The sequence below is a fragment of the Balaenoptera borealis genome (genome assembly GCF_965194805.1).
Source record: "Balaenoptera borealis genome assembly, chromosome: 8".
NCBI lineage: Eukaryota > Metazoa > Chordata > Mammalia > Artiodactyla > Balaenopteridae > Balaenoptera > Balaenoptera borealis.
The window spans coordinates 86,318,120-86,333,514 of record NC_138865.1 but is presented as its reverse complement, the minus strand read 5'-3'; the positions used below and the strand labels follow the sequence as shown (position 1 = coordinate 86,333,514).

The 15,395-nt window shown below is 37.1% G+C and overlaps 1 protein-coding gene across 4 annotated transcripts in view; it reads right to left on the bottom strand.

The window, feature by feature from the left end:
• Nucleotides 1-15,395, bottom strand: part of RECK (reversion inducing cysteine rich protein with kazal motifs) — a 75,515-nt gene that overhangs the window by 18,875 nt on the left and 41,245 nt on the right. For all 4 annotated transcript variants that reach the window (XM_082402319.1, XM_082402316.1, XM_082402318.1 and 1 more), the window contains 4 exons: nucleotides 11,252-11,519; nucleotides 8,461-8,640; nucleotides 4,237-4,449; nucleotides 2,431-2,567 (listed from right to left, as the gene is read on the bottom strand). In XM_082402319.1, coding sequence (XP_082258445.1) covers nucleotides 2,431-2,567; nucleotides 4,237-4,449; nucleotides 8,461-8,640; nucleotides 11,252-11,519 — 798 coding nt within the window. The remainder of the gene's footprint in view (nucleotides 1-2,430; nucleotides 2,568-4,236; nucleotides 4,450-8,460; nucleotides 8,641-11,251; nucleotides 11,520-15,395) is intronic.

Here is a 15,395-nt window from a genome sequence, read left to right as displayed (position 1 = left end):
AGAGGGATAATTTAGCACATTTCACCATAAATGATGATAATTTATTATGGTAAGATGGACCCTATACCATGATTATATTTCTTAACTTGTTAAACAATGACCAAGGAAGAATCTCATTTAATATACAGTCATCCCTCAGTATCTGTGGGGGATTGGTTCCAGGACCCCCATGAACACCAAAATCTGAGGATGCTCAAGTCCTTTATATAAAATGGCATACATAGTATTTGCATATAACCTAAGTACTCTCTCTTGTATAGTTTAAATCATCTCTAGATTATTTATTTATTTTAATTTTATTTATTTATTTATTTATTTTAACACCTATTGTGTTAGGTCTTCGTTGCTGCGCACGGGCTTTCTCTAGTTGCGGTGAGCGGGGGCTACTCTTCGTTGTGGTGCACGGGCTTCTCATTGCGGTGGCTTCTCTTGTTGTGGAGCACGGGCCCTAGGCACACGGGCTTCAGTAGTTGTGGCTCGCGGGCTCTAGAGTGCAGGCTCAGTAGTTGTGGTGCACGGGCTTAGTTGCTCCATGGCATGTGGGATCTTCCCGGACCAGGGCTCGAACCTGTGATCCCTGAATTGGCAGGCGGATTCTTAACCACTGCACCACTAGGGAAGTCCATCTCTAGATTATTTATAATACCTAATACAATGTAAATACTATGTAAATAGTTGTAAATAAAATGTAAATGCTATGTAAATGGTTGCCAGGTATACAGCAAATTCAAGTTTTGCCTTTTGGAACCTTCTGGAATTTTTCTTTTCCGAATATTTTCAATCTGCAAATGCAGAACCTGTGGATATGCAGGGCCAACTATATGTGTGATATTTAAAAAGAGTATTGAAATTTAAACAAAAGCATTTCTTTAAGTTTCCTCCCACTGAAATAGTTTCCTTCTACACATATATTTGACTGCTCTAATAGCATCCAGGATTGTGAATACATTCATTTTGCCTACTTGATTTTAGGCCTCTAATGCTAAAAGAGGTAGAGGGCTCTTGGAGTTTATCTCATCCAGCCCAATCATTTTATAAATAGGGAAGCTGAGACTCAAAGAAGTGATCTGCCTATGATTCTAGTCTAATGCTCTCTTTTTTTCTATACTGGTCACTAAGGCTAAGGGACACAGTTTGTTTGTCTTGAGAAAATATAGCAGATATTTTCTGCTATATTTTCTGCTATATATAGCAGGATGGCAATGGACCCACAGATAAAAACATCTCTCCCAGTTTCCCTTGCAATTAGGGGTGGTTTTCCCTTACACTAGGATATGGTGGCTAGAATTACAGTAGTCATGTTGTGATGATAAATACATGAAGTAACCTTGATGATGGAAACCAAGCACTAAGGATGGTGGAGAAAGAAAAAGGAGCCTGGGTTCCTGATGATGGAGCCACTATAACAGCCCTGGACTATTTACTTCTGGGCTTTCTTTTGCTTCTATCTGTTCTGTTATTTGCAGTTGAACTTAATCCTATCTAACACAGGAAAACAAAGCTAGCAGGAGCTGAATTCACTGCCTTTCCAGCTAGCTCAAGGCACTAATGCCCCCTGGTGGCAGCCTAAACACTTCCCTTACCCTAACTACATGGTGTGTATGAGTTCTACTTGTTACTCCCTGGTTTCCACCACACATAGTCACCTCCTGCCAGGAAGCTTAGCTCCAGAATCCTTCAAGGAGATACCAACTTATTCTTCTAGCTCTTGGTAGGAGTATTTGGCACAGAAAAATTCCATTTTTCATGTACTAACCCAGACCATCATTCCTTACCCCCTATTTGGTGGGTAAGTCCAAGCCAACACCTGGCTCAGGTCCACTGATATTCTGATGACAGAAAGCTGAAGACTCCCTAGGGGAAATTCCACTTCTTGGTCAAATCATGGCAAGGAGACGGCAATGATAAAGAGCTGGTTATCTGAGTATGCTGGCCCCTGAGTCACCACTTAGAATTCCTGATTGATAACAGTTCACTACCTCCTCAGACTGATATAATAATTGCTTCTGTGTACGTATTTTAAGATGGGGGGGATTGACATATACACACTACTATATATAAAATAGATAACTAATAAGGACCTACTGTAAAGCACAGGGAACTCTACTCAATACTCTGTAATGTCCTATATGGGAAAAGAATCTAAAAAAGAGTGTATATATGTATATGTATAACTGATTCACTTTGCTGTACATCTGAAGCTAACACAACGTTGTAAATCAACTAGACTCCAATAAAAATTAAAAAAAGAAAAGAGAGAAAGATGACAATTCTTTCCTGGGCCAAAGAGGCCAAGCAAATAAGAGTCTGCAGTTGAGGTAGTATCATTAAACCGCATGTTCTCAACAGAAGGATGCTCATCCAAAGCAAACATCAAGGGCAGAGACAGAAGGGAGAAGCCTTTGAAATTAAAAAAAACAAAGTACTTACTGAGATATGTATCCAAAGGTATACAGTTCTCCAGGTCATCTGTAGGTGATAGAAGCTCACAAATACTTTCAGCTGTGTGGTCTTCAGGGAATTTGTTCTGGTCCCCACATTTCTTCAGAATCTCCACACAATCTGATCTTGAAAAGGAATACACACACAAATTTAGGGTTTGAGGAACTGCCTCACGTTGTCTAGCCAATATCAATTCTGTTTCAGTTTTCATAACTCAACAATGTTTCACACTTTATAGGTGTAAGTATGACAAAAGAGAACAGGAGTGATGGCAGACCTTATTAGGTTGAGGAGTAAGTAATGTATTACCACATCAAAGCATGCCTAACTTTCTCCAACCTGAGATCAAAGGCCTTGCTCAGATTTTACACTCATAATTACTGTTACTACCATCAGTGTGGCTTTTCACTGTCTTTGAAAGGAAATGAACCTAGGCTAATCTGATTTGCTCTTTGCAAAATCATACATTGTCTCAGGACTTTATGCATGCTTGCTTCTTCCTTTCTTCTTCTATCACTCCCTTCCTGCCGTTCTCTTTTTAAAAATCTGCTTTGTTATCAACATTAAGGTGTTTGGCCTGTAACAACTGGAAAATCCACTACTTTAAAATTTTCTGTCTTCAATAGGGATTTGACATCTATAAAATTTCTGTGCTAAGAGTTTATAAATTTCCCACTTGTTGCCTCTTGCTTGTCACCCAGTAGTTACCCCTCATCTCTCCCCTACTCAGGCCACCCTAAACTCATGTCAGAGAACAGATCTGGACCCTATTCAAGGTTGAAATAATCTGCAGTCAGTCATCAAGTGCCCAGCAGCACTGAGTCACATACCATTACCTTAGGGGCTGGATATTACCTTGGTTTTGGAAAAAAAGATGCTTGAAGAGCAGCTGACACAGATTACTATGTAGTTAATGCTTTTGGTTTCACCCACCATAGCAGCTTTCATCTTTATCTTAGATCCTTTTTTTTTTGTCTTCCTATTTACTTTTTTTAAATTTTATTTTTTATTGGAGTATAGTTTTATTTATAATGTGTTAGTTTCAGGTATAGCAAAGTGATTCAGTTATATATATATATATATATATATATTCTTTTTCTTTATATATATATTCTTTTTCAGATTCTTCTCCCTTATAGGTTATTACAAAATACTGAGTATAGTTCCTTGTGCTATACAGTAGGTCCTTGTACTTTATCCTAGATCTTAAGCAAACCATTCATAAAATGTTTCAGGAACAGGCCCTAATGAGTATATTTACTAAGTCTTTCACTCATCAAACATTTTTGGAATACCTATTGCATATTAGGATTATGCTAATCCCTGAAGAGGAGAAAAAGAGGAGAGAGGAGATAAGAAAAGAGAGGTACAAAGAAGAATAAACTCCTCAAGGAGAGCAAAGTCTAACAGAATATAAAACAAGTACACAAATTAAAATATACAAATAGAATTGTGCATTGAAGATACACAGTTTCTTGAACTAAGTTCTGTTAGAGAAGTACAAATAAAGGTCTACAGAAATTTGTAGTAGGGATAAATTACTATCAGCTGGAGAAATCTGGGAAGATTCCATAGGAATGACTGGTATTTGAGAGGGGTTAAGAAGGACAAGCGGTGGGCGAGTGGAGATGGAAGAGTATTTTCAGCAGAGGAGGAAAAGTGGGAAAGCATTTGACATGCGGGGGTGATGGGCAAAAGGAAGTGGTGGGAAAGAAAACTAAAGATAGGCTGTGGGTAGAGATCATGAAGGGTCTGAACCAAAACCAGAGAGTCATTATGATGAAAGAAACTTACTTGCAAATAATACTTCCCCGGGATTTACTATGACAAGGTTTAATCTGCAGTGAACAAGCTATTGCTTTCCACATTTCTGGCTGGCACTTTTTAATGTCAAGAACAGGTATGTTGATAAATGGCATCTTTATGCTTCCTTTCTCCCACAGCTTCATGTCATTCATGGCTCCTTGATCTGACTGAGCATTGCAACTCCTGAAAAGTTCTGTTGGCCTGAAGAGACAAAAGGCCAGAAGGAATCAAGAGGCAATTACTTTCTACAGAGAAACAATATGTAAAATCTTGACATGCTAATGCATCAGGAAAATCTGATTTTTTTTTAAAGAAGAAAGTACATACAACCCATCAAAGATTGTCAGCTTTGAATATATGAAGATTCAATGTAGACATAGACACTAGCGTTAAGACTCTAATTGCAATTTTTCTTCATAATATGGATTTTTGTGAGGCAGTTAAAAACTTTAAAACACTGTGGACAGGACTATCATCTCCAACTATACCATTTCTTTCATTTCACAAAATAAATATTGAAGTCCAAGTTTTAAAAATTGAGGTATTATTTATAAAAATAAAATTTACAGATTTTATGGTTAGTTTGATGTGATTTGACAAACATGTACATTCACACAGGCATATCCAAATCAACAAAGAAGCATTTCCATCACGTCAGAAAGTTCCTTTGTGTCCCTGTCCAGTCAATGCCCTCCCTGCTGACTGCACCCCAGAGGCCACCACCATTTGAGCTTAGATCACCATAGATTAATTCTGCCTGTTGTAGAACTTCATATAAATGGAATCATACTATATGTATTCTTTTGGGTCTAGTGTCTTTAGCTAAATAATCTTCTTGAGATTTACTTATGTTGTTGTACATATAAATTGTTCTTTTTATTGTTCAGTAGTATTCCATTAATAAATGTACCACAATTTGTTTATCTCAGTGGTTCCCAAACTTTTTGATCTCAGGACTCATTTACATTCTTGAAATTATTAAGTTCTCAAAAAGTTTTTGTTTATGTGGGTTATATCCACCCCTACCCATCACATCGTAAATCAAAACTGAGAGATTTTTAAAGTACTTATTAATTCATTTAAAATGATAATAAGCCCATTACATGTTAAAGCACAAATTAGTGAGAAGGGTAGATCTGTTTTATAGTTTTGAAAATCTATTTAATGTCTGGCTTTATAGACGACAGCTGCATTTTCATATCTGCTCCTGCATTCAATCTGTTGCTGTATCATGTCTTAAAGCAGCTGGAAAACTTCACTCTTCACTCTTTTGAGAATGTGAGTGAAATAGGCAAATAACATCTTAGTATTATTATAAAAATAGTTTTGATCTCAAGGGGTTTTGGGGACCACAGACCACACTTTGAGAAATGCTGGTTTATTCATTCACTGTCTTATAGACATTAAGGTTGTTTCTCGTTTTCATGTCTCTTTCCCCTGGCTATGAATGGCATTTTTGGGTCATAACTTATTAAGAAACTGCCAAACTGTTTTCCAAAGTGGTACCATCATACCATTTTACACTCTCACCAGCAATGTATGAAACTTCTAGTTGGTTTACATGCTTGTCAGTCTTCTAATTTTAACTACTTGGTATGAGGAGGCATCTCATTGGGGTTTTTATTTGCATTTTGCATGACTAATGGTAATACACTTTTTCATATACTAAGTGGCTCTTTTGATGTCTTCTTTGATGAAGTGTCCTTGAAAATTTTTTGCCCATTTTTTAATTGGGTTGTTTGACTTTTTATTATGAGGCTGTGGGAGTTATTTATATATTCTGGATACAGGACCTCTGTCAAATGCACGTGTGTGTGATTGTGTGTGTGTACATGTGTAATATATTGAATATTTTTTCTCAGACTGTGGCTTATCTTTTCAAATTTTAAATGGTGTCTTTTGGTGAACAAAAATGTTTACTGTTGAACTCTAGTTCACTCATTTTTTTCTTTTATAATTAGTGTATTTTGTGTCCTGCCTACAAAATCTCTGGCTATATCAAGGCTATCAACATAGTCTCCTATTTTTTTTTCTAGAAGCTTTTATTTTTAGCTTTTATATTTAGTTCTACGACCCATCTTGAATTAATTTTTATGGATGGTGTGAGATGGAGGTTAAGGTTTTTTTTTTTTCATACAGATATTCAGTTGTTCCAGCATCGTTTGTTGAAAAGATGTTTCTTTTTGCACTGAATTGCCTTGCTGCCTTTGTTGAAAATCAATTTATATGTGTGGGTCTATTCTTGCCTCTCTATTTTGTCATTGATCTATTTGTCTAAATTTATGCCAATATTACATTGATTTAATTTCTTTTTAAAATTAAATTTTATTTATTTATTTATTATTATATAATTTATTATTATTCTTTTTTGGCTGTGCCACACGTCTTGCGGGATCTTAGGTTCCCTGACCAGGGACTGAACCTGGGCCCTCGGCAGTGAAAGCACAGAGTCCTAACCACTGGACCACCAGGGAATTGCTACATTGACTTAATTTCTATTGCTTTATAATAAGTCTTGAAATCATGTACTGTAAGTTCTCCAAATTCATTCCTTAAAAAAATTGTTTTAGCTATTCTAGGTTATTTGTCTTTTCATATGAATTTTAGAATTAGTCTGGCACTTTGTTTTTTAAAAAGCTGGTTGGGATTTTGATTGAGATTGCACTGAATCTAGAGATTGGTTTCAGGAGAATTAACATCTTAACAATATTGAGTCTTCTAATCCATGAACATGGTACTTCTCTCCATTTAATTTCTCTCTGCAAAGTTTTCTGGTTCCTAGTGTAGAGTTCTTGCACATCTTTTGTTAGATTTACCTCTAAGTATTTCATATTTTTGATGCAATGTGTAAATTTTTTTTTATAAATTTCATTTTCTAACTGTTTGTTGCTAATATACAGAAATACAATTGGCTTTTGTATGTTAAACTTGTACCCTGTGACTTTGTTAAATTCAAGGATTTAAGGGGAGCTTGTATGCAGATTGTTGGGGCATCTCCTTTTGTGGTTCCCTCCTTTCTGGGATTTTCCAATTTCATATCCAGCCACTCTGGCAGCCCCAAACTGTGATCTCTTAACTCCTCAGCCCAAGACTGCTGCTTCTTGCTTGAATTCTATATGCCATGCCAGGGGACTGAGAGTGCCCATGAAGAAAAAACTGGATAAATGTGGCCCCCACTCAGTGTGGTTTCTATCTTTAATGAGATGTACCTCCTCCTGCTTTTGGTCACTCTCAAATGCCTTCAAAACAATTGTGTTTTTATATTTTGTGCAGAGCTCATAATTGGTACTGACAGGAGTGGTAGTCTGATACAAACTGCTTCACCATTACCAGAAGCTAGAACTATGTGCAAATTTAACTTGAAACATTTCATAGACTTCAACTTTGCTCAACCTCTAAGCCAGGTCCTTATTGGCTAACACTAGTTGTAAAGATATCTCAATTTTCTTACTCAAAATAATAATCTGAATACTTTTAAGAGGATCAGATGTGTGTTAGCTTGAGGTGAGTATCCTCTGAACTTCCTTCTGCCTCAACTGAATGATTCTCTTCCTTTCTGTGTTCTTGATCTCTGGGCTGCAGCTCATAAAACCAGCCAGTCCCCTTTTCTTTAGAAACTCTCCCTCTCTGGCTTCTCTTATATGGCATTCTCTATGCTTCTGAATGCCCTTTTTGTTTTATTCATTGCTTCTTCAGCCATTAATTCAGTTCTTGGCCCTTATTTTTCATACCATAATTGATATCTCAGGGAAACACCTATTCAAATTGCTTCTGTAAAGAAAGTTTTTGTATGAAATAGGGGACTCACTGAGTGGGAACTTCAACCAATCTGAAGGTCCTTCAAAACAAATTGTCCGTAAGAGGACATTTGGATGAACAAATTGCTCACAGTGTTTTATTCTGCAGTGAATTATTTCCACTGGTGGTGCAGCAGAAGGGAGAGGGGAAGAATGGTAGACTGAAGAGGAGACTCTTTGAATTCTAGAAGTTTGAAGTATCTCGAGATTAGAAGGGACTTTGTTACAGTGCTTCCTTTCCCAGGGGTGATTTACAAGATAGAATACAGCATTTAAAGATGAAATGATAAAGGTATACTACTTCCTTTTAACTTAGCAGGAACAAAATCAGAGTAAAATGATCTTTTCACTTATTTAAAAACAAGGCAATTAATGATAAAATACTTCTATTCCATGTATAGTAACTTGCTCCTACCTGTTGTTAAAATTAGTACAGTAAGTAAGATTTCTACAGCCCAACTGGCAAGGTTCCCGAACATCTGCTAAACAGGTCAACATGGACACTTCCACTGGATTATATTCACAAAAGCGATCAAACTCTTGCCAACTCTGTGTATTGCCCCAGCTCATGCTATAAAGTTTAGTGCACAGTTCCCTGAAACAAAAGAACAAATGAAGAAACTTACAGATGAGCCAAATGAATAAATATTTGATTTGCATAAAACTTGAACTCTATGAACTGTACTTTGGAACATAAACGAAAAAAAAGTACAAAAACCAAAAGACTAAGATCTATCTTCTAGAATTTAGAGCCTGAAAAAGTAATCTTTTATATGAAAAAGTTAGCTTTCTTTTATTATCCATCTCTTTCCTTTTTGCTATGGTTTCTAGAAAGCTCAGTGCTAAATTTAATGTTTAATTATAGTATCTGTACATCCTTATTCTTGGCACAATTATTCCCCTTTATATTTCTGATCTCTCTTTTACCTTTACTTGAAGTAAGATAAAGCATATGGTTTTGTCTCCACAAAGATATAGTCCACTATATTTATGCTTCAATCACAGGAGGCAAAACTGTGACATGATCCTCAGACTCCTTTTAAGAAGCATTATAGACTTAGGGTTCACTGGATTCTCCCTGAAAAAGTATCCCCAAGCCACTTATATTCCTTAAGATATACCAAGATAGCCTACATGTAAAGGCTTTATGAATTCCAAAGCTGCTATAAACTATTGTATATAGCAATATATACTATATATATATACACTATTGTAGTATGTATGCATTTTTATTTCAGTACTCGATGATTATAAAGCAACTTCAGTGCATGTATATAGCTAAAATAACATCAGTATCATTTCCAAAGTGCTTTCACACATTATATTCATTAGTTTAATTTTTAACATTTATAAATGTAATAAAAGTGTAAAAAAAAAGTAACACATAAAATTTTAATACTACCGGAATATGCAAAGTCACAAGTAAAAATTCTCCACCCCTGTCACATTTTGACTCTCATAATTACCCCTATGAGGAGGGTATCTTTACTTTTATAAGTTTGCTCATTCATTCCACCAGCATTTATTGAGTGCCTGTTTTGTGTGAGGCCCTGTTGAAGGCACTGGATATGCAGTGTTGAATAAAAGAGACAAAGTCCCTGCTCTCAATTGAGCTTACACATCATGGGGATGAGAAAGCTGATATCAAGATCCATTAGGTAGGGACTTTGCTGGAGGTGCAGTGGTTAAGAATCTGCCTGCCAATGCAGGGGACACAGGTTTGAGCCCTGGTCCAGGAAGATCCCACATGCTGCGGTGCAACTAAGCCTGTGCGCCACAACTACTGAGCCTGTGCTCTAGAGCCCATGAGCCACAACTACTGAGCTCACGTGCCACAACTACTGAGCCTCTGTGCCTAGAGCCTGTGCTCCGCAACAAGAGAAGCCACAGCAATGAGAGCCCGTGCACCACAACAAAGAGTAGCCCTGCTCGCCACAACTAGAGAAAGCCTGCACGCAGCAATGAAGACCCAACGCAGCCATTAAAAAAAAAAAAAAAGATCCATTAGGTACCTTGATCTGGAAATCAGTCCCTTCTTTAGTCCTAACTTTCTGTATGACCTTGGACAGATTGTTTAACATCTCAGAGTTAGTTTTCTGTACACATACAAGAATTATACAAATTGACGTCAGTCATAAGATGATACCAGTCATCTTGTAAGGTTTCATGAGGATGAAACAAGATGAAAGTGAAAGCATTCAGTATACCATAAAACCTTACATCAAGGTAAGAGATGCCATGTTTCTTACTGAAATTCTTCTGGGATGACACAGCCAGTCCTATCTCCAGTGACTACAGGGCATAAACTCTTTTGTAGACATTCAGAGAAGTACTCAGCATCCCTCCCATATGTACATTTCTTAATTCCTATCAGCAACCCAATTTCCTGAATTATAGGGCCAACTTAACTTCTCTTTTAGCCCTTCTGTTAATTTTCTTTGGATATTTTCCAGATTTTTTCATATCTTTGATAAAGTCTGATGAGCTATTCTAGGCACAATTTTTTGCTAAAGTCCATCCAATTTAGAAACCACAGGAAGATCGTTTTACTCCTTGTATGTCATATTCATTTCAGGATATTCTAGTAATATGTGGTACCTTTTCACCCAAAATATCTCTAATAAAGCAAACTTCTGTTTCACCTGTGTTAAACCATTACCTTATCTCCATTTATTCTTATCTCTAGATTGTGTTTCCTCCATCCTACACAAATAGTATTATCAATTTTTTATCCCTAAGTGTATCATCCAAATGAATGCCAATACACTGCTGTCTAACTTTGGATATAAGTGCCAGCCCAGGTTATTCACCAACATATGCAAAAAGTTGATTAAGTTCAAAGTTTCACAATTTAACAAAAAGAATATCCCTTAGATGTCTGGTCAAAACATCTCCTAAATTGTAAGCTTACTTGACGATAACCTCGAGGGTAGAATTCATATTGCATCATCTTTAAATATTTATTGCCCTGCCAATGCTAAACCTCCACACCCCAAAACACAGTGCTTTTAGTTCAATGTACAAAAACAATGTTCTATATATACATGATGCTCAATAAATATCTGCTGGATGAAAGAATGATTTTATATCTTCTAGACTCTTAAGACTACACAGTGCAAGAATATAACACACATTTGCTAGACTTAAATTCATTAATTAAAATGTTATTTTCTACTGTTTTTAATAAAGGAAAATGAGGTACTGACCTACATGTTGAAGTGTTTGCTTTAGAACAACAGTGCAATTTAGCGCCATCAAGGCCTGTAGAGGGAGGAGGGTGTACAGTGACTCCAGGGTGAACAGATTGTGAGCTTTCAAGAAAACACTGCCAAAGTGGATCCTGAGGCAAAGGCTGGGTCTTACAACCCTCGATGAGGCCATCAACAATCTCCATTTCTGTTTTCTTAGACATCAGAATTCTCTTGCAGGCATTTTGGCAAGCATGATCTTCAGCTCTGTCACAGCAATATAAACCTACATTTTCAGAATATAAGTGGCTTAATTAGCTGGTTTTATGTCATGCATTGCTCAGACAGAAGGACCCAGTGGTGTACTGGAACCTGTTATTACTTTGAGTCATGTCAATTTCTCCAGGATACTGAGCCTACCAAATTCTCTCTCCATTACTTTGCAATATAGCAAATAAGTGAAAAGCTAAAGGTAGACTAGGTATTTATTACCAGATTCACCACTGTGCTCAATCATGGGATCTCCAGCACTAGTCCTAGATAAATGAAAGGTCCTCTTACACCTAAGACGTCCTTACATGCAAGGCATTTTATGTTCTTGGAAAGGGTATTGTAGATCAAACTGGAATTATTTCATGTTAGAAACAGCTACATAAAAGGGATTATGTTCTTGACATAATGAGAAAGATGATAATTTTAATAGCAATAACCACAAATACTGTTATTTCATTACATTCTGGGATATAAAGCTTTTACAAATCTGTGCAAATTAATTAATCTAAGTAGTAATTTAAATAATACAATTACAAACTCTGACAAGATATCAGTTTGCTTCTGCCTTTACTTTTCTATAAAAAATCAGAAAGCAAGAGAACACTTTCAACCAGTCTATAGGATTCAGAGGGCTTCTTTGAAGTAGTTTTCTTAGGAGTCTGACTTCTTAAGAAGCTTATTCAGGCATATCTGTTATCTGTCTGTAGCTTTCTTTTCCGGATTTCCTGTGTATTAGCACAGACATTTGAGATGGTTGTTCTACCCTTAAAACATTTTTCTGCCTTTTTTTTTTTTTTTTGAGCTGCTATCTATCAACGTTGCTTCAGCAGCACCTCTCTATAGCCTAAATGTCAGTGAAGACAGATCTGCCTTTAAAATGAATGAAAGTTATTATGGCAAATGCTTCACCCTCTGATTTTCATCACACAACCACACAAATGTCCTAAGCCTTAGAGTTCTGCTTTAGATTCTGGCCAAACAAGGCCCATAGCACTGCTTTTGAGTTTACAAAAACAAGTCTTTCAGTATCCCAGTGTAAATCAAAACATTGGCATCTGGCTTCTGAGTCTTACAAGTCTCTTGCCAGTTTTGCTTAATTAGTCAGTTCTTAAAGTCTGATCACCTCTAAATGAAGAAAGTGGATTATGGGCTTTCCAAAGCTGAGATTTTGAAGACCCCATAAGGTGCAAGTTCATTAGGAGGCCCTAATTTTTTAAAAGTATCAGGATTTCATTTATATTGATGTTTTTATTATAAAAGTAATAAATTTCATTGGTAAAATTCAAACATTACACATCCATATAATGTGGAACAAATAGGTATATAACTAAAAATGTACCTTACTATATACATTTAGTTCTGAAACTTGCTTTTTTTTGCTTATTACATCTTGGACTTCTGTAAACATACATCTTTTTTTTTTTTTTGTATTGAAGTATAGTTGATTTACAATATTGTGTTAGTTTCACGCGCACAGAAAAGTAATTCGGTTATACATATATATGTTGGTTTTTTTTATTCTTTTCCATAATATGTTATTACAAGATAGTCAATATAGCTCCCTGCGCTATACAGTAAATCCTTGTTGTTTACCTATTTTGTATATGGTAGTGTACACCTTAATCCATACTTCTAATTTATCCCTCACCCCACCCCCCTTCCCCTCTGGTAACCATAAGTTTGTTTTCTATGTCTGTGAGTCTATCTGTTTTGTAAAAAGCTCATTTGTATTATTTTTTGGATTCCACATATTAGTGATATCATATAGTATTTGTCTTTGTCTGACTTACTTCACTTAGTATGATAATCTCCAGCTCCATCCATGTTACTGCAAATGGTATTATTTCATTCTTTTTTATGGCTGAGTAATATATTCCATTGTGTGTGTGTGTGTGTGTGTGTGTGTGTGTGTGTGTGTGTGTGTGTGTCACATGGTCTTTATCCATTCATCTGTTGATGAACACTTGGGTTGTTTCCATGCCTTGGCTATTTTTTTTTAAAAATAAATCTTATTTAATTATTTTTGGCTGCATTGGGTCTTCGTTGCTGCGCGTGGGCTTTCTCTAGTTGCGGCGAGCAGGGGCTACTCTTCGTTGCGGTACACGGACTTCTCATTGTGGTGGCTTCTCTTGTTGTGGAGCACGGGCTCTAGGTGCGGGGGCTTCAGTAGTTGTGCCACGCGGGCTTCAGCAGTTGTGGCTCGTGGGCTCTAGAGTGCAGGCTCAGTAGTTGTGGCACACGGGCTTAGTTGCTCTGCGGCATGTGGGATCTTCCCGGACAAGGACTCGAACCTGTGTCCCCTGCATTGTCAGGCAGATTCTTAACCACTGTGCCACCAGGGAAGCCCCATGCCTTGGTTATTGTAAACAGTGCTGCTATGAACATTGGGGTGCATGTATCTTTTTAAATTAGAGTTTTCATCTTTTGCAGAAATATACCCAAGAGTGGGATTGCTGGATCATATGGTAACTTTGTTTGTAGTTTTTTAAGAAACCTCCATACTGTTCTCCATAGTGGCTGTACCAATTTACATTCCCACCAACAGTGTCGGTGGGTTCCCTTTTCTCCACACCCTCTTCAGCATTTATTTATTTACTTTTTGATGACAGCCATTTTGACTAGTGTGAGGTGTAGTTCTTTTTCTTCTCTCATTGTAGGTTTTTTTTTAAATTAATTAATTAATTTATTTATTTTTGGCTGTGTTGGGTCTTTGCTTCTGTGCGAGGGCTTTCTCTAGTTGTGGCAAGTGGGGGCCACTCTTCATCGCGGTCCACGGGCCTGTCACTATCGCGGCCTCTCTTGTTGCGGAGCACAGGCTCCAGATGCGCAGGCTCAGTAGTTGTGGCTCACGGGCCCAGTTGCTCTGCGGCATGCAGGATCTTCCCAGACCAGGGCTCGAACCCGTGTCCCCTGCATTGGCAGGCGGATTCTCAACCACTGCGCCACCAGGGAAGCCCCCATTGTAGGTTTTTTTTTAATTTATTTTTAAAATTTATTTTTGAATTTTCTTTCTTTATACAGCAGGTTCTTACTAGTTATCCATTTTATACATAATAGTGTATGTATGTCAATCCTAATCTCCCAATTCATCACACTACTCCCCCATCCCCCGCCGCTTTCCACCCTTGGTGTCCATACATTTGTTCTCTACACCTGTGTCTCTATTTCTGCCCTGCAAACCAGTTCTTCTGTACCATTTCGCTAGGTTCCACATACATGTGTTAATATACGATATTTTTCTCTTTCTGACTTACTTCACTCTGTATGACAGTCTCTAGATCCATCCATGTCTCTACAAATGACCCAATTTCATTCCTTTTTATGGCTGAGTAATATTCCATTGTATATATGTACCACAACTTCTTTATCCATTCATCTGTCGATGGGCATTTAGGTTGCTTCCATGACCTGGTTATTGTAAATAGTGCTGCAATGAACATTGGGGTGCATGTGTCTTTTTGAATTATGGTTTTCTCTGCGTATATGACCAGTAGTGGGATTGCTGGGTCATATGGTAATTCTATTTTTAGTTTTTTAAGGAACCTCCATACTGTTCTCCATAGTGGCTGTATCAACTTACATTCCCACCAACAGTGCAAGAAGGTTCTCTTTTCTCCACACCCTCTCCAGCATTTGTTGTTTGTAGATTTTCTGATGATGCCCATTCTAACTGGTGTGAGGTGATACCTCATTATAGTTTTGATTTGCATTTCTCTAATAATTAGTGATGTTGAGCAGCTTTTCATGTGCTTCCTTGCCATCTTTATGTCTTCTTTGGAGAAATGTCTATTTAGGTCTTCTGCCCATTTTTGGATTGGGTTTTTTTTTAATATTGAGCTGCATGAGCTGTTTATATATTTTGGAGATTAATCCTTTGTCCGTTGATTTG